Source organism: Phacochoerus africanus, chromosome 5 (assembly GCF_016906955.1).
Source record: "Phacochoerus africanus isolate WHEZ1 chromosome 5, ROS_Pafr_v1, whole genome shotgun sequence".
Taxonomy (NCBI): domain Eukaryota; kingdom Metazoa; phylum Chordata; class Mammalia; order Artiodactyla; family Suidae; genus Phacochoerus; species Phacochoerus africanus.
This window is the reverse complement of record NC_062548.1, coordinates 62,934,744-62,959,492: the sequence shown is the minus strand read 5'-3', so window position 1 is coordinate 62,959,492 and position 24,749 is coordinate 62,934,744. Positions and strand designations below refer to the sequence as shown.

General features: G+C 50.0%; 1 protein-coding gene and 1 non-coding gene across 7 annotated transcripts in view; one reads left to right on the top strand and one right to left on the bottom strand.

The window, feature by feature from the left end:
• Positions 1-942: 942 nt before the first annotated feature.
• The window catches only part of REEP1 (receptor accessory protein 1), a 122,219-nt gene continuing 98,412 nt past the window's right edge, over positions 943-24,749 (bottom strand). The window contains exons 6-12 of one of the 6 annotated variants that reach the window (XM_047781590.1): positions 22,568-22,750; positions 14,928-15,105; positions 13,099-13,134; positions 6,363-6,514; positions 3,890-3,957; positions 3,177-3,259; positions 943-3,001 (exon numbers count right to left, since the gene is read on the bottom strand). In XM_047781590.1, coding sequence (XP_047637546.1) covers positions 2,895-3,001; positions 3,177-3,259; positions 3,890-3,957; positions 6,363-6,514; positions 13,099-13,134; positions 14,928-15,105; positions 22,568-22,750 — 807 coding nt within the window. In that variant the 3' untranslated portion in view covers positions 943-2,894. The other 5 variants (XM_047781591.1, XM_047781593.1, XM_047781592.1 and 2 more) reach the window with 5 other exon arrangements.
• Positions 17,301-17,407, top strand: LOC125128509 (U6 spliceosomal RNA). Its single transcript, XR_007135222.1, has one exon. It is a non-coding gene; the product is annotated as a U6 spliceosomal RNA (small nuclear RNA).

Below are 24,749 nucleotides of genomic sequence, written 5' to 3'. Positions count from 1 at the left end.
CTAACTTGCATAGCGACCTTGCAAGGGAGATATGATTTATCCCCAGATTTGTGGAAACTGAAGCACACAGAAGGTTAAATACAAAACACAGCTAGTGAGTCACAGAACCTGGGCCTGTCTCCTTGGAATCTTGTGTATTTCCCCAAGTCTTCTAGCAATGTGAAAATTCACAGGGAAATCAACAAGTGACTAACCTAGCATCACAAATACTAAATACCTCTTCATGACACTGAACCAGTCAGCTTTTAAATCCCGTAACTTTGCTTTTCAGTTTTTTGTCAGCTCTTAACCTAGTTAATCTCGGTTCTGTTGGCACTGGACTTGGCTCAGTAAATGAATAAATGAGCGGATTTTCAGCCTTCCTTTGCATCTCTTCCTTCATTCTGTCCTCAGAATCTTCTTTTCCACCGCTGCTCTCCTTTCCATCCTCGTGTCAAACACAGACTACAAAGGAAAATGAGTGCTTCCCTGTAATGTTTCAGAGTCTGAGTTTCCAAGCCTTTGTACCTGTTTATACCTTAAAGGCAAGGGCTGCAGTGGCATCAAGGGCATCCATACCTCCCCTGGGGCACCCCCACATGCACCACCCTCTCCTGACCTGCGCATGAATGCCCGCACCTGCAGATGAGAAAGAAAGCAACAGACCAGAGGTCCATCTGCAGAATTAAAACTGCCTTCCAGATGAACTACTCTGTTTTCCCAGCTACCTAGTTGCCCCTGGTGATCTTTAAAGATGTAAGACAAGCATGCTGCTCGATTTATATTTATGTGGTCACCTGGTTCTCAAAGCATTGATATCATTTCATTTTTCCTCTTCGCAACAATTCTGTGCAGTAGGCATGGGGCCAAGTCGCCGGGCACCAGGCCAGGTCGTGGCTGAACACTCAGCTTCAAAACTAAGTATCTTCTCTTGCCTCATAAGCCCAACATTGCAAAGATGTCTTTTAAAAGAAAAATGTTAAGACTTTATTCAAGATATATATCAGGCATTGTAACAAAACAGCAGAACTTCAACCTTTGGAATACTGTAACTTTACAACCAACCCTTTAATGCACAGACCAGTATACTATTTTATTACAGGTCGTTCTATAGGGATTACAGAAATAAACAAAGGGGAAACAGGCACAGTCACGGTCCAGGACGTACAACTGGGAAGGAACTCGAGGCTGGTCGTGGTTGACAAGCACTGTTATCACGAACACATGGACAGTTTACTACAGAGAACACACGTTTCAGAGGCCAGTGAAGTGAGCAAGCTATTCACACAGCCAGGAGGGAGTATGCCTAACTCTCCAGTTTCTAAGTCCACCTCCACATCTCATCGCCTCCGACGCAGGACGGGTGCTCAACGGCGAAGAACTGAAAGTGGCCACGTGAAAATTAGACTTTCCAGCCAGCAGTTTGTAAACAGCCTGTGTCCGTAAACGGGCAAATTTAAAACATTCAGTCTGATCCTCTAGACAGAACGCCACGCCACTACATGTACACTTCGAGGCATTCACATTTTACGTCCGTCCACACACAAATACACAGCTTGTTGCATAAGTAAACACGTTTTGCCAGAAATAATGACAGCTGCTCTCAGTTGTACAGTGAGTGTTTTTAAGAGAGAAAACTGAACTCCCTAACCAACACTGGAAGGAGAAATAGTTACATTAAGACAGCAGTTTGGATACCTTTATATTTTTAAATCTTAAGTGAGACGTAATACAGCGCGTCTGAGAGTAGAGTGCTTTGAGCTTGTTTTTGGCATAGTTGAGTGCAAACTTAATAGCCCGTACTTGTGAAGAGTCTCCATTGTAAAATGGTGAAAATATAGCTTGTTCACAATAGGATTTGAATCTCTGCTGCTAAAGGCATTGATTATTTTGGCAAAAAGAAAAAAAAAGGTTATTAAAAAGCTGCTTAAGTTAAGCTTTTTTTGCATTTGTTTCTGATAATTCTGGGTACTCCCAGTAACAAGTAAATACATTTTAAAGCATATATTTTCCCTCTGTCTGAAACTATTCAGTGAGCTTGAAGAAAACAAGGTTTCTGTCCTCCCTGGGTCAGGGATGTGGGGGCAGGTTAGGTATTGGTGAGTGGGGGACACAGACAATGAATAGGCAGCCTCTATTTGCCCTCTGAACTGCAAATTTGCCTTTAGGTTTATTTCCCTAAATCCTTTTGTAAATTACAAAGTCACCTTCAGAGGCATCGTGGGGAGAAGGGATTTAAATACGCATATCTGGTAACAATCAAGTAAAACCCTTTCCGAGGCGGCAAAGATCCAGCCAGTGTGTCATCAGCAAAAACTGATGTACGTTCACGTAGCTCAGTCAGGGAACAGTCTTTAACTGGGCCTGTCCACAGCTGATTGAGGGGAAGTTCTCTGTGGTACATAACACTAATTCTCTCGTGTTCGGGGCTTATCTATGAACAAAGACAATCCACGGATTATAAGTAACTGGGTTGTGGCCACGGCATGCATCACACTGAACGGAAACACCAACTCTAAGCACAAGTATACGAGTCCTACGTTTAGGCTCAGCTCTCCCAGCGGAGAGCAGCTGCCTCAGACCAAAATGCTATTGAAGCCAGATTCTTCTTTCCACATAAAATTCTCAACCTAAGAAGGGAGTCTCCTCAGATACTAAGAAGATACTTGTTCTCTAACTAAGTGATCCAGACTTGGGTAAAATCGGAGTGCCCACGAGCATACCACTTCTTTCTCGTCCACATTCTGCACAAGCCAGGTAGGGAACAGGGGGTGCGAGCCACAGCTGCCCCGTGGAGCAGCAGGCCACGTCCGTGAAGAGCTCAACCTCTAGGGACCTTTCGAGAACCCAGCATGTGGATCGTTCCCCAGATGTCTCAGAATCACTTCACGGCCTATCTGCAACAAAGCGCAGTTCTAGGTGTGTTTGAGTGGATCGGTTGGGTTTCGCTTAGCTTTCTCTAAAACAGGGCGCTCCGACGATAGGCTCCTCTCCCTGGGGAAACCAGTCAGAGCCCTGGATACTGTGAAGGAGAAACAGTTGTCGTCAGGCACTGGAAACCCTCAGCGATTCCCCACAATAGCGCTGTACGTGAATCCTCCAGAAGGATTCAGAGACTCCTCAGCCTGGATCCCTGGGGGAGATGAGCTGCCTGTAACTTGTATTCTAGGCTGTTTCCCTGACTTCATTCCACTCACCTCTGTCACTAAAATATTGTCTCTCTTCATTCTGAACGTCTCTGGTATACTGACTGACTGGCTGAAGCGAATGGACCATCACCCTGCAGGGAAAGGGGTGTTGTACTCAAGCTGTATTTGGAAGCTTCAAAAGCACGTCTGAGACATTCTCTAGGATCAAAATAATTTCTTACACTTCTGCTTTTGCAGTTTTCTTGCACATCAGAACCTCTGGCAGCCCTTGCAAGCCCACTATATTAAGCCGAAAGCCGTAAATATGTACATCAGAGTCCAAAGTATTAGTACCAAGAACAACAAAAGGGGGGGGGGGGTTAAAAATTGCTTTGTTTGCATATACAGGACTAAAAACAAAGTATGCAACAAATAAATTACAAATGTACATCTCAGCAGTGTGGGGTGGTTCTTGTCTACTTCTAAAAACCCTGCCATCTGTAATGACAACCCAATTGTGGAAGTTACTAACCTCAGAAGATTTAAAGATCACACCCTCCCCACACACTACCTTTCCCTTCAGCCTCTCCCCAGCAAAATAAAGGAAAGGAAGGGGGAGCGCCTCTTAAAAGTGGAAGATGGGGGAGAGAAAAGGCCATGTCCAAGGCTGCACGCTCAGCACACCAGCTTGCGGGGTTTCTATGTTATGAGTGAATAAATAGCTCTTTAAGGCAGAGAAGAAACATTCTGTGGATCCGGTGCTGTTGGCTCATCTCACTCACGTGGTTTCAGTGGCCGAGGATGAGGTACTTTTCTTCCTGAAGCGAGATCGAAGGATTCTAGGCGGTGCCTGGTTATAGAAAACAGAAAAAGGAGCCCTCGGTTTGGTGTAAACACGGAAGCTTTTGAGGACAGCAGCACCTGGACAGGTCTGTGTTGACCTCTGGCCAAACGCACGTGTGTGAAGAGGCTGGATGGGGCTGGGGGCTCACTCGGAGTTTCCACAGCAGGGATTAATTACATGCCAATCAAACCCGGGAAGTTGAGCCAGTTGAGGAGGGCAGCGCCTCCTTTTTTTATGCTCTAAATCCCTGGAACTCCCAAGTGAATGGTTGTGCAGGATGACACATCTTGTTTCTGCCTGGGGAGCAAAATTATCTTAACCAGGGACACGGCAGGGAGAAATACCTCCCCCTTCTTGCCTTGTCTTTCTTATTCCTTGGGGAACGGGCCTTGAGGCGTGCTTAAAATTGCTATCAACACATTTCCGGTCCTCTTTCTGGATGGGAAATCCTTTCATGCACAGCAAACCACACACGCAAAGGAAACACTGTCTTTAAGTACGAAGTGTTCTACCTCCTCTCCCCACAAATGATTATCCAGGGATCCCTCTTTCCCTGGGACACACAAATCACAGGGGAAGTTACTGTCCCACAGTAAAAGGGAAATGTTTCTTCCTAACATAGCCCTCCAGGGGCTTCACTGGCCCCAGCCACCCTCACCCCCTGCCCATGCCCTCTTCTCTACTCAATTTCGTTTTCTACACTGTCCTCTCATGCCTCCATCCCTTCTGACCGGAGGCCCTCCCTCCTCTCTCTGTGTGGCTGGCTCTTTCCAGCACCGGGCTCCAAAGTCACTCCCGAGCCCCATCCCCATGGCCCAGATCACCTCCTCCATCCTCACAATGTTTTGCACAGATGAGGACGTCAGGGGACTCTGCACCCACAGTGGAGTGCACCTCTGGGGGCACTGTCTCCCAGCCACACTTGGGCTTTCCTGACGGCAGGTCGGTTCACCACCATTTCCTAGTAAGGAGCTTGGTGCCTAGAAGGCACATGGGAAGGGAGGCAGGAGGGAAAGCAGCAGGAACCGAAGGCTCTGGCCTGCTTCCTGAGTCCTACACTACCCCTTCATGACTAGGAAATGTTCACCACCCACCTCTGGACGAGGAAGAGAAAGCCAGCGAAACCTCTGTTTCAGGGATCCACTTAAGGTGGTTAACGGTAAACAGTAAAGGGGCTCGTGCAGCTTTAATAACAAAACCAAGAGTTCCCCACATGGCACAATGGGAACTGAGGCATCTTGGGAACGATGGAACGCAACTGCCATCCCCAGCCCCGCACAGCACAGTGGGTTAAGGATCCAGCATTGCCACAGCTGTGGCTTGAGTTGCGACAGCAGCTCGGATCTGATTCCTGGCTGGGGAACTCTATATGCCGGGGGTGTGGGGGCAGCCAAAAAATAAAAACAAAACAAAACAATAAAGGAACAAACCCTCAAGACCTACAATGGTCCTGATACCTTCTGTGCCCTCTGGACAGGGCCCCTCTCCCCATCGTGGCGCTGCCCAGGCTCTAAAGGACTCCTTGGACAGAGTCCAAACCCAGAATAGCTTTTACCAAAACCTCTAACTTGAAAACTGACCCCAGCCTGCCCCACATACGGAAGGGATCTGATGAATGCATGCGTGCTGCGTGGGAACGCCAGCCCCACTGTGAACGCGGCCCACAGGCTGACGTGTGGGAGGAGGGGAGCCTTTCCATGCCCGGCCTCACCTGCATCTCCCAAGCTTCGCTCCTCTCTGGACAGAGAGGGACTCCTTATTTGCCTCAGGACTCTCAGGCCACAGTGTGCAGCAGATGGGGAAGGAGGGGAGATGTGATGGGACAGAGAGGAAGACACTGGGGCCCCCCTATTCTGCCCGCCCTGCGCCGGAGCCCACGGCTGGTGACCCTGCACAGAGCAAGGCCCTGGGGCTCTGGGCTTGGCCCTCCTGCAGCCGAAACTCCATCCGCATCTACAACTGGCAAGAGTACATATGCCAAGTGTATTGTCTCGGTCATTTTGAAGGGCTGTGTCCCTTGATAACATTTTACCAGCATCCACTTTGTGCCGGGCTCTACGCTGGGTGGAGGAGACACCGAGATGAACAAGCCTTCATTGTAAAAACCTGTCGTATAGCACATTCTGAGTTTTTCTTCCCCCAAGACATTCATATGGGTTGCTTTTCACTGGATGCTATCTCAGCTCTCCTATTTTTAAATAAAAATAGTAGGGTCTTTCTCGCCCCTTGGCAAGTAGCTGGATGCTGCCTTGTGGCTTGTCTTGCCTGTTGGTTGAAGGGAAATCTCCCTGCCCCAGACACTCAGGAGATGTTGGAGGCCCCGAGAGATGCCGCTCCCAGGAGCCCCAGATCTTCAGGCGAGCCCTTTGTACACACACACGTACCACCCAGCAGCCCCCGACACCGTGTACCTCCACGGGGAACTCCGTCTTTCGAGGTTCCTTAAACTTGTACATGAAATCCAGCAGGTCTTCCTCCTCCTCGTCAGAAAACGCCAAGGGGTTGTGGACCTGGTGGGGCTCCCAGGCCTTCACACCACCCTCATTCACATCTCCCTCAACCACTTAAAGTCCATTTACAATCTACACAGAGGAGACAAAGTACAGCGAGGCGGGATCAGTGCAGAAAGGAGCAAAGAAGGGCAGGCAAGGTCAAGGTTAGGCACACAGCACTGCAACCCAGGCCGGTTAGGAGAGCCGAGGCCCCAGTCTCCTCCAGGGATACTGCAGGGGATCCGGGATCGTTGTAACTGTGAGACAGGTCAGGCACTGTGCACAGGCTTCAGAGTCTACTGGTAAGCGACCAAAGAAGGTGCGGGCACCACTGCCTTAACTGGGAAGAGTCAAACCCTGCAGCTTACAGCTGTGAGGCCACAGCAGAACGCTCCGGGAAAGAATCTCCTCAAGAAACGATGGCGGCAGTGATCTCCAGAGGGGAGCGGCACAGTTTTCTTTATAATACATACAATCAGTGTTGACAGTGTCCTAATTACACTTGCACATCCAGCTCCAAGCATCCTTTAAGAGACAGGATGTAAAATGCCAGGAAGCCTTCAGAAGGAACTTTAAGCAAAACTATGTAGATTTTTCAGTTCAAAGGCCAAGTCCTAGAGAAGCAAAGGAGCCTAGTGGAAGGAGAATCGAGTCACAGCCTTCCCCTCAAAAACGACAGCAAGGTTCCTGTTTTGGTGTGCCATGACTAATCTGCAGGGAAAGCTCGAGCTTCATTCGTGTCACTGAGTGTGTCGTCTTTTTTCAATGTTCAGTGCTAAGCATAGTCCATGGCATATGATCACATGGTCCTACCTCAGGCAAGATATAAAATACTTCCTGCCCATATCCTGCTTCTCTGACACCCAGAGACAGATCTTTCTAGGCTTCATATATTGTTTTTGCCAATAATCAGAATCCAGGGCCAGAGCTTCCTTCGTGGCTCAGTGGAAACGAATCTGACTAGTATCCATGAGGATGCAGGTTCGAGCCCTGGCCTCACTCGGTGGGTTAATTAAGGATCCGGCATTGCCATGAACTGTGGCGTAGGTCGAGGACACGGCTTGGAACCCAAGTTGCTGTGGCTGTGGTGTAGGCCCGCAGCTATAGCTCTGAAACAACCCCTAGCCTGGGAACCTCCACATGCCACAGGTGCAGCCCTAAAAAGACAAAAAAAGAATGCAGAGCAGAGGGGCACTCAGGTCACCTGGTCCAACCACCCCAAGGGCCTGCTCTTTCTGGGACACCCTGCTACTACTCCTAAAAACATGTTCAGCCACCAAATGTATTCTCTCCATCAAAAAGGGAATAACAGGCATTCTTGCTGTGGTGTGGTGGGTTAAGAGTCTGACTGAAATGGCTTGGGTCACTGTGGAAACACTGGTTCGATCCGCAGCCCGTCCCAGTGGGTTAAAGGATCTGGCACTACTGCAGGAAGTGTACATCACAGCTGTGGCTCCAGGAACTTCCATGTGCCACAAACTCGGCCCCCAAAATAAGGATGTTGGGGAGGAGGGTGAATAACAGCAGCAGATGCTGGTTAAGTAAAACTAGTAGAGGAAACCTAATCTTAAGAGGCTTTCTGGGTCATTGATGCTATGCTCTCAATAGCCAGCAGGGGGCAGCAAGAGAGCACGGCTATCAACCATGAATTTCAAAGCTGAATTGTAGGCTCAGACAGCATCTGAGTAAGAGCCAGGCCGGAGATCATTTACTTTCCTTTGCGTTTTTGGCCCCTGTGCATCCCCCAGCGCATTTACTTCTGGTCCCTTCCCTTGCCCAAATCAGCTGCACCTTTAGCACTACTGAACATGAAGACTGGTAACGCCAGGGAGCCCTCCCTGAATACTCTGGACACCCGGGCCCCCCTGCTCAGTCACTGGATGGGGCTTAGAATGTGTACCACATGGCTGTGCTCCCTGTCCTGGGTCTCTTGTCCATCACTGTCACTGCCTCAGCCCCACAGAAAGCATCTTGTGCTTGGGGTCTATGGCTGACCCTCCCAGCCCCTCTTAGCACCAGACCCAGGGCTGCACACACAGTGGCCACCCATCCACTAACTGTGGTTGAGCCCTGACATCATCTCAGAGAGCTCACTCTTGTCCCAAATCAGAAGGCAATAACCATCACAAAGACATCCCTCTGGACACCTGACAGGAGGAAAAGGTGATGACAGGCTTGCCCAGGCCCGAAAGCCCTCAGCCCAGGGCAGAAACTGCAGAAGCAGCCCTGCCAGCTCTGCCCTAGCATGAAGGCCCGCATCCTAAGAGCGGGCTGGCTTGTGTCTGTGTCTCTGCGCACGTGGTTCCCTCTAAATCCAGGTCCCTGTACCGATCACTGTGGGGTTTAGAAGGCAGCCCAGAGTCACTGAAAGATCCTCAGAAATCTAACAATTCAGCCTGTCCACCCAGCCTGGATTCCCTGCGACAGAACAATGAATTCACACATTACCACAACGATAATAATAATAAACAATAACAACCACTATCTTAGGACTGAAACAAAAATAGCTTTGCTACTGTTCTCCATAGCATCCTTGAGCATGGACTAAAAGACAGGGGGAAAAAAAAACTGACTCTCTGATCCCCAAGGAGTGATGCATCAAGGAGAACCCAGATATTCAGGTAGGAATAGAAAACAAGCATTCAACTCAGTGGAGGTGGGGAGCTAGTGTGGGCAGCTCTGGGGGCCGGAAATAACTTCTGACAGAAGGTTTTTACCATGAGTGTCATTTGTGGAGTTCCTGCTGTGGCGCGGTGGAAATGAATCTGACTAGTATCCATGAGGATGTGGGTTCCATCCCTGGCCTCGCTTAGTGGGTCAGGGATCCAGCATTGCCATGAGCTGTGGTATAGGTCACAGATGTTGCTATGCTGTGGTGTAGTCCAGCAGCTGTAGCTCCAATTCTACCCCTAGCCTGGGAACTTCCATATGCCACAAGCGCAGCCCTAAAAAGCTAAAAAAAAAAAAAAGTGATATTCTGCCTGACCCTCAGGACCCATGAGAATAAACACTGTGGCAAAGCTGAGCCTCTGAACCTCGGGGTGGCTATTGTGTCAGGATACAAGATCCCTTGACTGTGTTTCCCTCTTTGCACTGGCTGGAGGAAGCCCAGCATCTTTGACAGTCTGACTTCATCATCTCCATTTCCACAAGTAAATTTAAATCCTTTCTGGACCAAGGAGGAATATAAATGAAGAAACAAACCCCACAGAACATGGTCCCACCAAGATGGAGCATCTCTCATGCACAGTTATGGCCACAACCACCTCCAAGCCTCAGGTGACGGCAGCCAAGGCCATGAACCTGCAGAGCTGACCACGGTGCCCAAGGCTGCGCAGCCTCTAGGAAAGAACAGGTCACTCTTCTGTTCCAGAGCAGGGGAATGAGTGTGTGGCCTCGGCTGACATTCTGTATTAGCAAACGTGCCTACAACAGGCTGGGGAGCAGCTGCACTTCTCTCTGTGTGGAGAGCACGGAGAGAGAAACGTCCAGCCCTAAAGGCCAGGCTGATCCGTCTGCAGGAACCCCAGGCCGCCCCACCCCCACAGTGCAGCAGACCTTCCCGGGTTAGCAAACAGCCCCCCACAGCACACATTAGTGGGAGCGGTTAAGGAAAGTCAGCAAATGCGTCTGAAGAAGAGCACACCCATCTGGAACACTTACATCCACGTCCCCGACAGCCACCGAGGAGAAAAAAAAGAACATTCTGTTAGGGCAGGACCTCCAGGGATGAAAGACACACACGTGTGCGGGGAGTGTTTGTGCAGGCACACACGTACACACAGTCACACTTCCCACGCTCTCGACTTCTGACGGCTCCTGCTGCTAAGGGAAGAAGCTGCCCCAGGGCCACACTCAAGAAGGATGCAATTGTCTCGGTTTTTAAATAGACAGGATAGAAAGGGATGCCTTTGCTTTTTTAAAAAATGATGTCCCATCCATTTGATTTGGGGCAGGGAGGGACAAAACCCTACCTCTCTGACTCATCCCAAGCTGTAGCAGTTCTCCAACATCAAAGCAGGCAGAGAGAAAAGCGAGGAGAAAGGGCAGCAGGGGCGGGAGAGAGAGGGAATGATGGAAGCACAGAAAAAGAGCCAGATGTGCAGGAAACCACAGGGAGCAATCTACGGCGGGGCAGGAAGGGAGCAGGATGTTCTCTTGGGGCCTGAGCTGCTCAGATGAGAACTGTTTCGGGGGACCAGGAGGACGCCTCTAACCAAACCATCCGTGACTCTCTGAAATCATCACTGCCTGGCCCCAGTGTAAGACAAAACTCCCCCCATGCTCCTCACACCTAGTCCCCTTCCCTCACACAGTACATCAGAGCTGGAAGGGCCCGAGGGGCAATAAGCTCCATGCCTCCATTTTGCAGAAGGGGAAACTGAGGCCTGGAGAGCTAGGGGCTTCCCCACAGTCACAGAGGGAAATGGTGTAGACAGATTATCAGCCGGTCCCAGGAAAGCAGACCTTGGGGAGGTGGGGGAGGAAGTCCAGGTCCCTAGGTGTCAGGAGGGCTGGGAAAGGCAGGGCTGGGGCAGAGACATCCAGAGCCCGACTCTGAGCAGGGCCACCCCAGCTGGAGGCCTCCACTGCCTCCCGCCTGTTGCCCAGTCCCCAGCAACCCCCTATCCCTGCAACTCCCAGGAGGACCAAACTCCCCTCAATCCCCACACTGCGCTGTGATGCTACTGGAGTGCACTGGAGAGGTGGGGGCGGGGGCTCCCCAGAGAGCAGCACGGAGCAGGCCCAGGAGGCAAGAACAGAGGAGAAGGCAGGTCTCCTCTTCTGCTCTCCCTGGTCCCCCAAGCAAGAGGTTCCCAGAAGGAGAGGCTTTCTGAGTGGCTCACGGAACTTACAAACTCAAAACTGTAAAGAGTGAGTAGACAGAAATGACCATGATTGCCGGAGGCCACTGGGACACTGTGATTGTGTCTGCCATGAACAAGCACCGCCACCAGGCCCGAGTCTGGGCCGCTAGTGCTGGACACAGCTGCGTGCAGCCTCTCCGTTTCTTCTGTCCTTGGGGACAATATACAAGCTCCTGCGTTTCTGCAGGACGCTGGTCTCCACAACCCTCTGCTCCGGACTCCCCGGACCATCAGTTCACATTAGGCTTAGGCCTCCCAAACCCCTAGGTCTTCTGTAGACCTTTAAAAACCTTAGCACTACAAGTCTTACAGTGGATTTTCTTTTCTTGCTTTTTTTGTTTGCTTGTCTTTTCTTTTTTGGCCAGGTTCCTGGGCCAGGTATCAGATCTGAGCCACAGCTTCAATCTATGCTGCAGCTGTGGCACTGCCGGATCCTTAACCCACTGTGCCAGGCTGGGCATCAAACCTGCGTCCCGGCACTCTCAAGATGCCACTGCCGATCCCGTTGCGCCGCAGCAGGAACTCCAGCACTGAAAGTCTTGAAACTCAAGAAATAAAAGGAAAACAGGACCCTGCCTAGAATGCAGTTCCAGGTCCTTCTGCTCTCCACTGATGCGGGAGGCACAGGCCGTGTGTCAGAGGTGCCAAGGCTGGGGGCATGGGCCTCAATGGGCACCAGGCCTGCCTACCTCCTCCCCTCACCCCAGGCAGCAGCTACAGGCTAGGGGCAGCCCCTCTTCTTCATCGGGGGTGCAGGGGGGGCTGGGTTAGCCCAGCACCATCTCTGGTCCCTGGCGAGTCTAGTTAAGATCAGGGAAAGCGCAGGAGCAGGTCAAGAGAGAACGACCAGGCCAAGCCATCACCTGCACCCAGGGAGGGTGGCAGCAGGGGGCCCTGCCCTGGCCTGGGAGAGTCCAGACCCACGCCCACCCCCAGGTCTCCAGTAAACATCATCACCCTTCAAAAAGCCCTTTCACAGCCATCTTCACAACAGCACAGCCAAGTGGGGAAGCGGGGATCTTCACCACTATTTGAAGGAAACCAAGGCTTAGCGTGGTTAGGTGACTCGCACACAGTCACACTGCTGGTAAGTGGCAAAGCAGGACCAGGGCTCCCTGGGCTGCACAGGAGCAGAAACCCCTGGAACCACAGGGCTTCATTGCTCCAGAGGACCTGGCTAAGTGCTTGTGTCCTCATCGCCCAAAGCACAAGGAACTGAGACCCCATGATGGTTTGAAAATAGCTCCAGCCATGTTCATTACCCCTCCCTTGAAGAGGAGGAGAGGAACTCCCCTCCCCTTGAGTGTGGGCTGGACTTAATGACTCACTTCCAGCAAAGAGCAAAAGGCAGAAGTGGGGGTGTCCCATCTGCCCTCTCTCTCCTGCATCACTCGCTCTGGGAGGAGCCGGTGGCCATGTTGTAAGGACGCTCAAGCCGCCCTAGAGGGGCCCCTGTGGTAAGGATCTGAGGCCTCGAGCCAACAGCCACAAGAGAGCCACCTTCAGTCAAGCTTTCAGATGCCTGCAGCCCTGGCCGGCATCCTGGCCACAACTCTTGAGAGGCCCTTGAGCCAGAACCACCCACTTAAGCCACTCCCAAATTTCTAGCCTGTATTTACTGTAAGAGAATACCTGTTTGCTGCTTTAAGGAGTTAGCCTAACTCCACCCCCTAGACCCTGCAGCCGAAAGGGAGCCCCAGGGTCAGACACCAGCTCAGGGTTAGAGCCTCCTCTGGGGGCTGGCGAGTCCCACACGCTGCAGGGAGGCTGCCTGGCTGTGCACTCACCTTTCCGGGTCCTGCAGACGGAGCAGCAGGAACACACTGTGGGGACGGGGGCACCATCAGTGACAGCCCCCACTTGACAGGAGCCAGCCCGGCACACAGGGAGGCCCCAGGGAGGTGGGGGGAGTCCCATTGTGCTCAATACAGGGGTCCCAGGAAGGTAGGTCTCTGGAGAGACACCAGGTGGGGGAGGGGGTCATCCAGATTCGGCTTCCTCTCGGGTGCTAGAAAACGCCCTTGCCTGGCCCATAGAGGTCAGCCTTTGTGTCCAGCAGCCCAGGGGAAGGCAGGGGATGAAGTTAAATTCTCCTCTGAGAAGTAATCCAATGGCACCTGCCCAGAGGCCCCTCCTCTCTCTCCCACTTCAGAGCAAACTGATCCAAACACATTAGCCCAAATTCATTTCTATCTGGTGCCTGTCTGGAGAGATGTTCAAAGCCAGGGGGTGCCTCCCATTGCCTTTTAAAAAAATACTGAAGTACAGTTGACTTACACTATTATGTTAGTTTCAGGTGTAAAACATAGTAATTCGGTATTTTTATAGATCATACTCCACATAAAGGTACAATATTGGGTAAATTCCATTGTGGCACATTGCTTCCTTGTAACCTTTTTTTTTTTTAATTTGCAGGGCCACATCTGCAAGTTCCCCGGGGTCGAACTGGAGCTGCAGCTGCGGGCAGGCCTAAGACACAGCCACAGCAACACCAGATCCGAGTTGCATCTGTGACCTATGCCACAGCTCACGGCAATGACGGATCCTTAACCCACTGAGTGAGGCCAGGGATTGAACCCACATCCTCATAGATACTAGCTGGGTTCTTAACCTGCTGAGCCACAGTGGGAACTCCCATAACTTATCTATTATATATGTAGTCGTTTGTAGCTCTTAATCCTCCTCAATGCTTTTGCCCCCTCCTCCTCTCTCTTCTCTGGCAACCACTGGTCTGTTCTCAGTATCTACGCATCTGTTTCTGTTTTGTCAGACTGGTTCTTTCATTTTATTTTTTAGATTCCACCTATAAGTGAAAACATACAGGATTTGTCTTTCTCTCTCTTACTTCGTTCACTCTGCTCCCGGTCCATCCATGCTGCTGCAAAGAGCAAAACTTCATTCTTTTTTATGGCTGAATAATATCCATCACCTTGCTTTTAGATCCCACCAGACTTCTCCGTTTCCCAGTTCTGAAGCCGCTGTGAATAATCCACCAAAGGGAGACATGGGGAGGTGTAGGAAGGGGTAGACATGGAGGTAATGTGTGGTTTCCACAGAGCCGTGGGCTCCACAGGAATGAGACCTCAGAGCTGGTGCGGCCTTGGCACTGGTGGCCAAGAGTGTGCATGGTGCCTGGGGTCTCCAGGAGGGGAGGAGCTGATGGAGTGAGAGAGAAGACAGGCAATACCAGGCACAGAAGAGGACCACGAGAGCCTTAACCTTTTGGCTGCGGGGGGAGACACAGGTGCTCAGGACAGGCGAGCCCTCCCGGGAGTGTGGGGTCCGAGAGGATGAAAACAGAGAAAGCTGCCTTGACCCAAGTCCACCTGGGCCTGTCGCCTCTGGGTTTGGTCCAGGTACTGCTCAACTGCCCCAACTCTCTAGACAATCAGATGGAGGAAGGGGGGCCCTCTGGTGCAGGTGACCTAACCCAGCCCCTGGCGAGAGCCCCCAAAGCCAGCTTCCTGTCCTGGCTTGAGTAGTGCTCTACCCCTTGGCTGGCCTGACATGGTCTGGTGGAAGTCTGTGTTGGTGGCAGGTCCTTGAGGCAAGGGCCATATGGCCTAAGAGGTCCAACCTACGAGGTGGAAAAGAGGGGCAGTGAAGTGACACCTACCTGAGCTGCCAGCGCTCTCAGAAGCACTCCGGGACATCTTGGGCTGGCTGTGTTTGCCGCTGGCCCGCCCAGGCCCCGGTGCGGGGGGACCTGAGGGAGCTGGGGTGCCGTCTCCCCTGATGGTGCTGAGGTCCTGCATGCTGAAGCTCCGGAGTCTCTCCGATAAGGCACCCTGTCCCTGGACACAACACAGGAGGGGGCACAAGTCAGAGGCCTGCCCACAGACCAGGGACAGTCATGGGGGGCAGACATGACCAAGGCCAAGAGGGAGCTCTGACCATCAGCGAGGTGGAATCGGTTCTCTGGAAGGACTCTGCAGTGAACTTGCTAGAAACATGGAGGGGGGTCAAGGTCAGGAATATTCAAGGGCCTCCCGTGGGCTCCTGTCTCTCCTTCACACGCCCCCACGACAAGCTAGCGCCTCAGTGAGACCCAGGGCCGCTGCCTGCAATTCCTACTCTCCAGGGCTTGTCTGCTGCTTCTCAGAAAATCCTTACGTAAATAGCAATCCTTATATAGCTACAAGCTACATCTTGTGTCAGTTCCCAGGAGGACATAAGAATCTGGCCAGAATATCAGAACTTAAAAATCTAAATATAAAGATAAATAAACAAAAATTTCAAAAAACCTCTATGTGCTCAGTCCTTACTCTTCTCAAAGGAAATAAAATACAGTGTTTTTTTTTTAAATGTACCACAACAGCCATTTCCTTTATCTGTTCACGTTACTGTTCCTAAGGCACATTTACTGCCACCGTCGCCTTTGAGCTTCATAAAATACCCCAAAGGTAATGAATCAGGAGGGGCATAAAAGAATCATATTAAAAAATACACATGCACAGCAAAACCCTGTTGACTCTAACCATTTCCTATTCTGAGGGAGCCACAGAATTGATCTCGGGGGGAAACGGTTCTTTTGTTTAGGAAAGCAAGATCAATCCATTACACTTATGAAAGGAAAAGTCCTCTCCGTCTGGAGGACAGAGTGAAAAGGATCATAATGAAGGCTCGGGATGCAGGCAGGCGTAGCTTCAGGTGTGCCTCAGGGGCTGGAGGGGGAGACTCCCCTTTGGGGAGGTGGGGAGAGAAGGAAGCCCGAGGGGGAGGGGCTGGTAGGGGATTGGGGTTATTGTGAATTGGTTTGGGATTTGGACCAAGAGGTGACAGGCAGGCATTTCTTGCTGTGGCTCAGCAGTAACGAACCCGACTGGTATCCATGAAGATGCCAGTTTGACCCCTGGCCTCGCTCAGTGGGTTAAGGATCCAGCAGTGTAGTCATAGAAGCAGCCCGGATTCCGCCTGGCTGTGGCTGCGGTGAGGTCAGCAGCGGCAGCTCCGATTCGACTCTCTAACCTGGGAACTTCCATACGCCTTGTATGCGGCCCTAAAGAAGCCTAAATAAACAAATAAATAAATAAATAAAAATAAAAAAGAGGTGACAGGCAAGTAACCACCGGGAGAACTGATAAACTCGAGCATCTTCCAAAACCCCTACCAGTATACAAACCTCCCTTAGGTACACAGGCTGCACAGATGGAGATGGGGGTATTTTATTTGGATAATAAAGAAAGAGTCATCCTAGAGGGCTACAGGGCTCAGGGACAACACCTAGAACAGAACCAACAAACCAGCACAAAATCAACGAGAGCAGCTAACAACAGGGACTCTGGGCTGAGGGTGGAATTGATGAAACAGAGGCCGTGACAGCTTTCGTAAGAGGCTTTCAGACATGGCAGAAGCGTCTGGAGATTTTTTTCTTCATTTTAGTTTAAAAAAAAAAAATGGTAACGAAAACGGGGCAACAAAAGCATAGCAATTCACTGAAGTTAGCTTTAGCCAAAGAGTCAGCTCGCTAAAGGAGCAAATGCAGAATGAGTTCATGAGAGGGAAGAGCGAAAGCAAAGGAGCTCGCAGACAGATTTACGAGAAATGTCAGAATGAAACAAAGACGCATTAAAATGCGAAAAAGATAAGTTCTCAGGCTACTAAATATATTAAAAGGAAAAATGTCTCCAGGAAACTAACAACAACAAAAATAAAACTATTTAAATAATCAAATACACACACACACACACTCAAACATACAGTTAGAATTCTGAATTCAGGCAAAGAGGTGTTTGGAGGGCATTATAGGAAAAAGTCAGAAATTACCCATGTCGCTTCAGATACTGTTCTGGAATGATGGTGGGCAAGGAGTTAGAGGCTTTAACTTCTAGACATAACAGCTCGGAGGTCTTTGCCAAGAAACTGAGGGGAAGACAGCTGCCCAATATCATCCCTTCCAAATCCAATGATCCATGATTATTTTACTCAGAAACATTTAAGATGACAACATGAATTTAGAAAAAAATTAGACAACAAAAGAACGAAAACTGTGCTCGCTTCCGCAACACATACACTAAAATTGGAACAATGCAGGGAAGACTGGCATGGCCCCTATGCAAGGATGGCATGCAAATTTGTGAAGGTTTCCAATTTTTTTTTGGAAAAAACAAAACAAAACGAAACAAAAATTCTGAAAAGAGGGAGGAGATATTATAATGGAGTCATTCTGTATTAAGGTAACATTCAGGAAAGCCACTCACAGATTCACTCTTCCATTCATTCTTCCATTTATTCATTTATCTATTTCTTGATGATTTATCAAGGACCTTCCATGGGCGAGACACTGTGCTAGGCATTCTCAGGAAATACACAGAAAAAAACAGCTTGATTTCTGACAAAACGTTAAAAAAAAAAAAAAAAAAAAAGGACAAATAACCACCCAGAAATGCCATGCCAGAAGCGGCACAAAATGAAGATTAAGAACAACAGCTCTGGAGTCAGACCTGGATTCAAATTCTAGTCCCATCACCAATAGCTGGGGGACCTCACCCTCTCTCCACCTCACTTTTCCCACCTGTGAAACAGCATCCACATGGCAGGATGGGGGTGGGAGAGGTAAACGAGATGACGCCTTAAGATATTCATTACAGGAGTTCCCGTCACGGCTCAGCAGTTAACAAGCCCGACTAGTATCCATGAAGACACAGGTTTGATCCCTGGCCTCGCTCAGTGGGTTAAAGATCCGGCATTGCTGTGAGCTGTGGTGTAGGTCGCAGATGCGGCTCGGATCTGGTGTTGCTGTGGCTGTGGCTGTGGCTGTGGCTAGCGGCCACAGCTCCGATTCAACCCCTAGCCTGGGAACCTCCATATGCCATGGGTGCGGCCCAAAAAGACAAAAAAAAAAAATAAAAAAAGATATTCATTATAGAGCCCAGGACACATAAGTGCTTCAAAAATGTCAACTATAGGAGTTCCCGTCGTGGCGCAGTGGTTAACGAATCCGACTAGGAACCATGAGGTTGCGGGTTCGGTCCCTGCCCTTGCTCAGTGGGTTAACGATCCGGCGTTGCCGTGAGCTGTGGTGTAGGTTGCAGACGCGGCTCGGATCCCGAGTTGCTGTGGCTCTGGCGTAGGCCAGTGGCTACAGCTCCGATTCGACCCCTAGCCTGGGAACCTCCATATGCCGCGGGAGCAGACCAAGAAATAGCAACAACAACAACAACAACAACAAAAAAGACAAAAGACAAAAAAAAAATGTCAACTATGATAATGATGATGTTACTGCAGTTGCCCGAGACATACAATGTGCTGTTGAATTTAAAAAAAAAAAAAAAGAGAGAAGAGGAAGAAGGATTTCCCTAATGGCTCAGCAGGTTAAGGATCCTGTGTTGTTACTGCTGTGGTCTGGGTTTTGACCCCTGGCTTGGGGACTTCTGCACGCCATGGGTGCAGCCAAAATAAAATTAAAATAATAAATAAAATAAAATTCTTTCTTGGGCCACACCTGTGGCATATGGAAGTTCCTGGACTAGGGGTCGAATCAGAGCTACAGCTGCTGGCCTACACCACAGCCACAGCAACTCAGGATCCGAGCTACACCTGCGACCTACACCACAGCTCACGGCAATGCCGGATCCTTAAGCCACTGAGCGGGGCCAGGGATTGAACCAAGTCCTCAAGGGTACTAGTTGGGTTCATTACTGCTGAGCCACGAAGGGCACTCCAAAATTTTAGATTTAATGAAATATGGTTGCACTTCTCAAGAGAAGCTTTCTCTAACCATTTCAGCTCCCTGGCATAGGCACTGTTTGTTGGTTTGTCTTTCTCTCCTGATTGTTTTATTTACTAACACAGCCTTAGCATCTGCCACTCTATCTGATACACTTTAGGGGTCAAGGAGCTGAATACATGAACATGTAACCATTTATTGGGCCATCCCCAGAGTCAAGTGTGCAGCAGGGTATTCCCACCCCCACCCTGATGCACCAGCCTGATCCCCAGACGTGACGGGGCAATCTATTGAACAGGGGCCTGAGCTCTACCCACAAGGGGTGTATGAAAGATGCCAGAGGGCTGTAGGGTGCAAAGGACAGAGGGCACACATCTGAGAGGTAAGGCGTCCTGGAGGAGACACACTTGACCTGGCCCTGGAGAACTTGAAGGTGGGATCCAAGTGAAAAGAGAAGTATATTTTTTTCCCTTTTTTTTAGGGCCACATCCACGGCATATGGAAGTTCCCAGGCTAGGGGTTGAACTGGAGCTGCAGCTGCCAGCCACAGCCACAGCCACGGCAACGTGGGATCCGAGCTACATCTACCACAGCTCACAGCAACGCCAGATCCTTAATCCACTGAGAGGAGCCAGGGATCAAACCCGCATCCTCGTGGATACTGATCAGGTTCGGTTACCACTGAGCCACAATGAGAACTCTAAGAGAAGTATATTTCTTAGTTATCTGTCACCCCTGAGAGCTGCCTCTTCATTCTACCCCAGATGGGGTCTTCCCAGTTTTGTCTGCTAAGGAGATGGGGGTCCAGTTATACCATGTTTGCTCATGGCCAAATGAATGCATTTGTAACAGTGCCTGCTAAAAGCTGACAGGGTTTCTTTTCAAACAACCGTGCCAACTGAGACTTAACTTCTCACTGTCTTCCTTCTTTTGTACTTTCAGAATTGTGTACCATGAACATGCATTACCTTTAAGAAATCATTACACTTTCATTTTAGTATCACCCACTGCACTCCTCCAAGGTCACCTTCGGGACCTCGTTCTGTGAATACAAGGCTCCATGGTGCTGACAAATGCCATCTAGACCAAAAACAACAACATGGAACTATTTAAAATAAACAAACAAGAAGGCAGAAGTGGTGTCTCCAGAAACTGCCCTGAGAGCTTAGCTTCAGTTCTGCTATGAGAACCTTGGCCCATCAACTTGGTCTTGCTTCCCAACTTGGTCATTGGGAAGTTAAAGGCTGAGCGAGATTCCCTTCCAACTCGAAAATTTTGACTTCAAGAATCTATGGCTTTCTTCTCTGGCTCATTATCTGGCTCTGACTGCAATTCCAAAATAAAAGTTTCTGGAATGATTTTTTTTTTTTAAATTCTTAACATAGAGGTAACCTTTTTATTTTCCTTCTTTTTTTGCTTTTTTAGGGCCACACTCACGACTACAGCTGCCGGCCTACATCACAGCCATAACAACTCGGGATCTGAGCCACATCTTCGACCCACACCACAGCTCACGGCAACGCCAGATCCTTAACTCACTGAGCGAGATCCTTAACTCAAACCTGCATCCTCACGGATACTACTAGTCGGATTCGTTTCCATTGTGCCACAACGGGAACTCCCAGTAACCATTTTATTTTATATATATATTTTTCTTTTTAGGGCTGCACCTAGTTCTCAGGCTAGGGGTTGAAACAGAGCTGCAGCTGCTGGCCCACACCACAGCCACAGCAATGCCAAACTGAGCCGCATCTGCGACCTGCGCTACAGCTTGTGGATCCTTAGCCCACTGAGCGAGGCCAGGGATTGAACCCTCATCCTCATGGACACAAGTAGGGTTCCCAACCCACTGAGCCACAAACGGAATTCCTAAAATGATCTGAAAATCTCTAGAATAAATGTTGGGTCTCCCAAGACAACCTTGGTGAAAGGTGAATAAATTCTGGGTGTGTCTGTTTTAATTCTTGTAACCATTTCCTCCCCAGGCAACACTAGGTTTAGAATATGAGCCACAGGAAAAGCTAGGAATTCTGGGCCCTTCCATGAACCAAGACGAGCCTCTATAGGCACGCCTCAGCACCTGCTCTTGGGACTGTCACACCACATGTCAGCACCACCCTCAGCATCTCATCCCTGGAAGAACCTCCACAGCCTCAGAGACCAGAAAGGGAAACAAACCCAGCCCGCCATGAAAACGAATCTCCTGCTTGTATTCTGTCATACTTTGGCCTCTTTATTCCCTGCGGTATTATAAGCAGAGGCTACCCAATTTTGTTGTCATTGTTTGTTTACATGCTGTTTGTTTTAACAGACTCACCTTGCTTTTCCGTGGGCACGTCAGCACCACGTGGTCCAGTGGTTCTATCAGCTGTGCTTCCAGAAACCCAGAAACCCCACGGAAGTAGCTTGGGGGCAAGGGAGGGGAGTCCATTCCTGATTATTTTATCTATCTATTTATTTATTCTTTTTAGGGCCACACCCACGCCATATGGAAGTTCCCAGGATAGGGGCTGAATGGGAACTGCAGCTGCCAGCCTACACCACAGCCACAGCAATGTGAGATCCGAGCCTCACCTGCAACCTACACCACAGCTCACGGCAACACCGGATCCTTAACCCACTGAGGAAGGCCAGGGACCAAATCCACATCGTCATGGATACTGGTTGGGTTTGTATGACAAGAACTCCTATTTCTGATTATTTCAATCTTTTCTTTCTTCTGGCTAACTCTCTTAGAAAATTGGACTTTAAGAGGCAAACCATGTCACTGAATTTCCTATTAATCTGAGATCTTTAATTCCTGATCCTTCCCTCAATTTGTAAGGAATAAGAAATCCACGTAGGCAACAGACACCAAATTCTCTGTTTTGATGCTTTTCTTAGTCAGGGGAGGGAGTGTGTTCCCGGGAAAACCCAGACTTTTAATAGCCTGATAGTCTAAGTAAAACAATTTATCATTAGCAGAATAGTTGCTATTGGGGCCCACAGAGTCACTAAGTCCGGTTGCAAGCCCTCGACGAGGTTCTCTTTTTCCAAAGGGACACATGGGGGAAGGGACACAAGTCACAAGGACACAAGTGACAAAAGGAGGCTCCAGCAGGATGCAAAGTTTAGCCTACCTCACCTCACACAGTATCTAATGCCTGCAACTGATGACAATCAAGAATCTAGACAAAGGGTTTTAGCGAGTCAGGCAACTGGTCACAAAGCCACCCGCATAACCACAATTCCCACTGGGGATTCAAACAGAGTTAGTACATCCTCCTCAGTTCCCATGGGGTCCCCGCCTCGCCGACACAGTTAACCTCGACCCATGCTCCACGCCAAGGCCAAGCAGGCACCTTCTCAACATGCTGGATGAAGACGGGGCCTCGTTTTTGACCAATTGGATTAACCCACGAGAGAGCGCGCGCAGTTCTTCCATGAGAGCATCAATCATCAAATTCGATTCATTCTTCAGGCATTAAACAAACAAAAGACAAAAAGCCCAAGTAAGTTAATCACACGTTAGAGGCTACCAAATCAACGCAGCAAGAGGCGCTGGGAGGAGGCTGACCGCCCCGGCTCTGGGATTAACGCACACGTACACACACGGGTGTCGGCAGGAGACACACCGGGCTCGGATCCAGACCGCCTGCGGCTGGTGGGCAGAGGCAGCTGCTGGCCTCTCTCCCCGACTGGATCAGTTTGGAGTTAGTCACACCTCTCCACGGGGTTACCTGCCCTTCTCTGAGGTCCAAAGAGGAGACAAAAGGAAAGAGTCGAGCCACCTGATGAAGGGGAAGAGAGAGAAAAAAGCCATGGGCACCAAGCCGAGGAAATGGGTGAAGGGCACCATGCTGCCCTGGCCTCTTCACTCACGTGCTCATTGCTTCATTCCTACATTTGCAGGCGACCCTGATGGAGGGTGGAAAGCTGAGGGAAGCCCTGCAGGGGAAGGGAGATGACTACAGAAGGGGATGTGGTTCCTGTTCCCTAGGATGCCTACAGCCTGGCTGGGGCATCAAGACACGGACGTGAGCAAGACTGCCAATGACAGGTGACAAAACATAAGGCAGAAGTTCAGGGGACAGAGAGAACCCTGTTGGCTGGGACACGTGGGGAGGTCTCGTCCGGGAGCCCAAACCTGAGCAAGGCAGGGGCTGAGCTCGAACTTGAGCAAGGTCAGGACGCACCATCAGAAAGAAAGGGGAAGGATGCTGTCTGTGTCCAGAGAGTGGCGGGAGCCAAGGTGTGAGAGTGGACAACCTGGGGTGTGTCTGGGAAACTGAGACGGAACCCACGTGGGAAGAGGCTCTGATGCTGCTGATGAATGGGAGGTAAGGCTAGAAAAACCATAGTTGGCCTAAACTTGGACTTTGATAAGAGCTACGCCAAAGGTTTCTGAGTAGTGAGCAAATTGAAGAAGGCAGGATTTTAGAGGAGGGAGAACATTCCAGATACACTGTGTGGCACACACGGAGAATGGCTCCTGGTATCTGCCCTGCCTTCCTTCCTCAGGTTGGAGTCGGGCACGTGGATGTTTGGAATTAAGGCTGTTTCCCAAGAGCTCCCATGTGGCTCAGCGGTTAACAAATCTGACCGGTATCGATGAGGATGTGGGTTCGATCCCTGGCCTTGCTCAGTGGGTTAAGGATCCAGCATTGCCGTGAGCTGTGGTATAGGTCTCAAATGTGGCTCGGATCCTGTGTTGCTGTGGCTGTGGTGTAGGCTGGCAGCTGTAGCTCCGATTCAACCCCTAGCCTGGGAACTTCCATGTGCCGCAGGTCCGTCCCTAAAAACCAAACCAAAACAAAACAAAAAGACTTGTTTCCCAGCCACCCTTCCCAGAAGTTTTCTTAATGGGAGACAGAACGCAAACCTGAACGTTACTGGGTGAGGGACTGTCGCTTTGGAAAGCCGGCTGGATCTGATGGGACAAGGAGGTGAGGAGTGGGGTCTGGGAGGTGAGACCCGGCTGTGCAGGATGACGACAGTCTTGCTCAGTGGGTTAAGGATCTAGTGTTGCTGTGAGCTGTGGTGCAGGTCACAGACATGGCTTGGATCCTGTGTTGTTGTGGCTGTGGCGTAGGCTGGCAGATGCAGCTCCGATTCGAACCCTAGCCTGGGAACTTTCACATGCTGTGAGTGTGGCCCTAAAAAGAAAAAAAAAAAAGTGGAGCTACATTTATAACTGCTCCCTTTCTCACAGTGAGGAAGCTTTGTTTTCTTTTTCATATCCTAATTTCATTTTTCTTTTTGGCTGCCCCGGGGGCATATGGAGTTTCCAAGCTGCATCTGCATCCTACACAGCAGCTGTAGCAATGTCAGATCCTTAACCCACTGCGCCAGGTCAGGGGTCATACCCGAGTCCTAGTGCTCCAGAGACTCCACCAATCCTGTTGCATCACAGCAGGAGCTCCAGCTTTCTCTTTCTTTTAATTGAAATACAGTTAACTCTCAATGTTATATCAGCACACAGGGATAGAGGGTTTTTCGGGTTTTTTTGGGGTTTTTTTTTAGTTTTTTTTTTTTTTGTCTCTTTTAGGGCTGCACCCAAGGCATATGGAGGTTCCTAGGCTAGGGGTTCAATCAGAGCTGTAGCCTCTGCTCTATGCCACAGCCACAGCAATGCCAGATCCGAGCCGAGTCTACAACCTACAGCACAGCTCACAGCAAACCCTGGATGCTTAACCCACTGAGCAAGGCCAGGGATCGAACCTGCCTCCTCATGGATGCTAGTCAGATTCGTTTCCACTGAGTCACGATGGGAACTCTGGCATAGAGCTT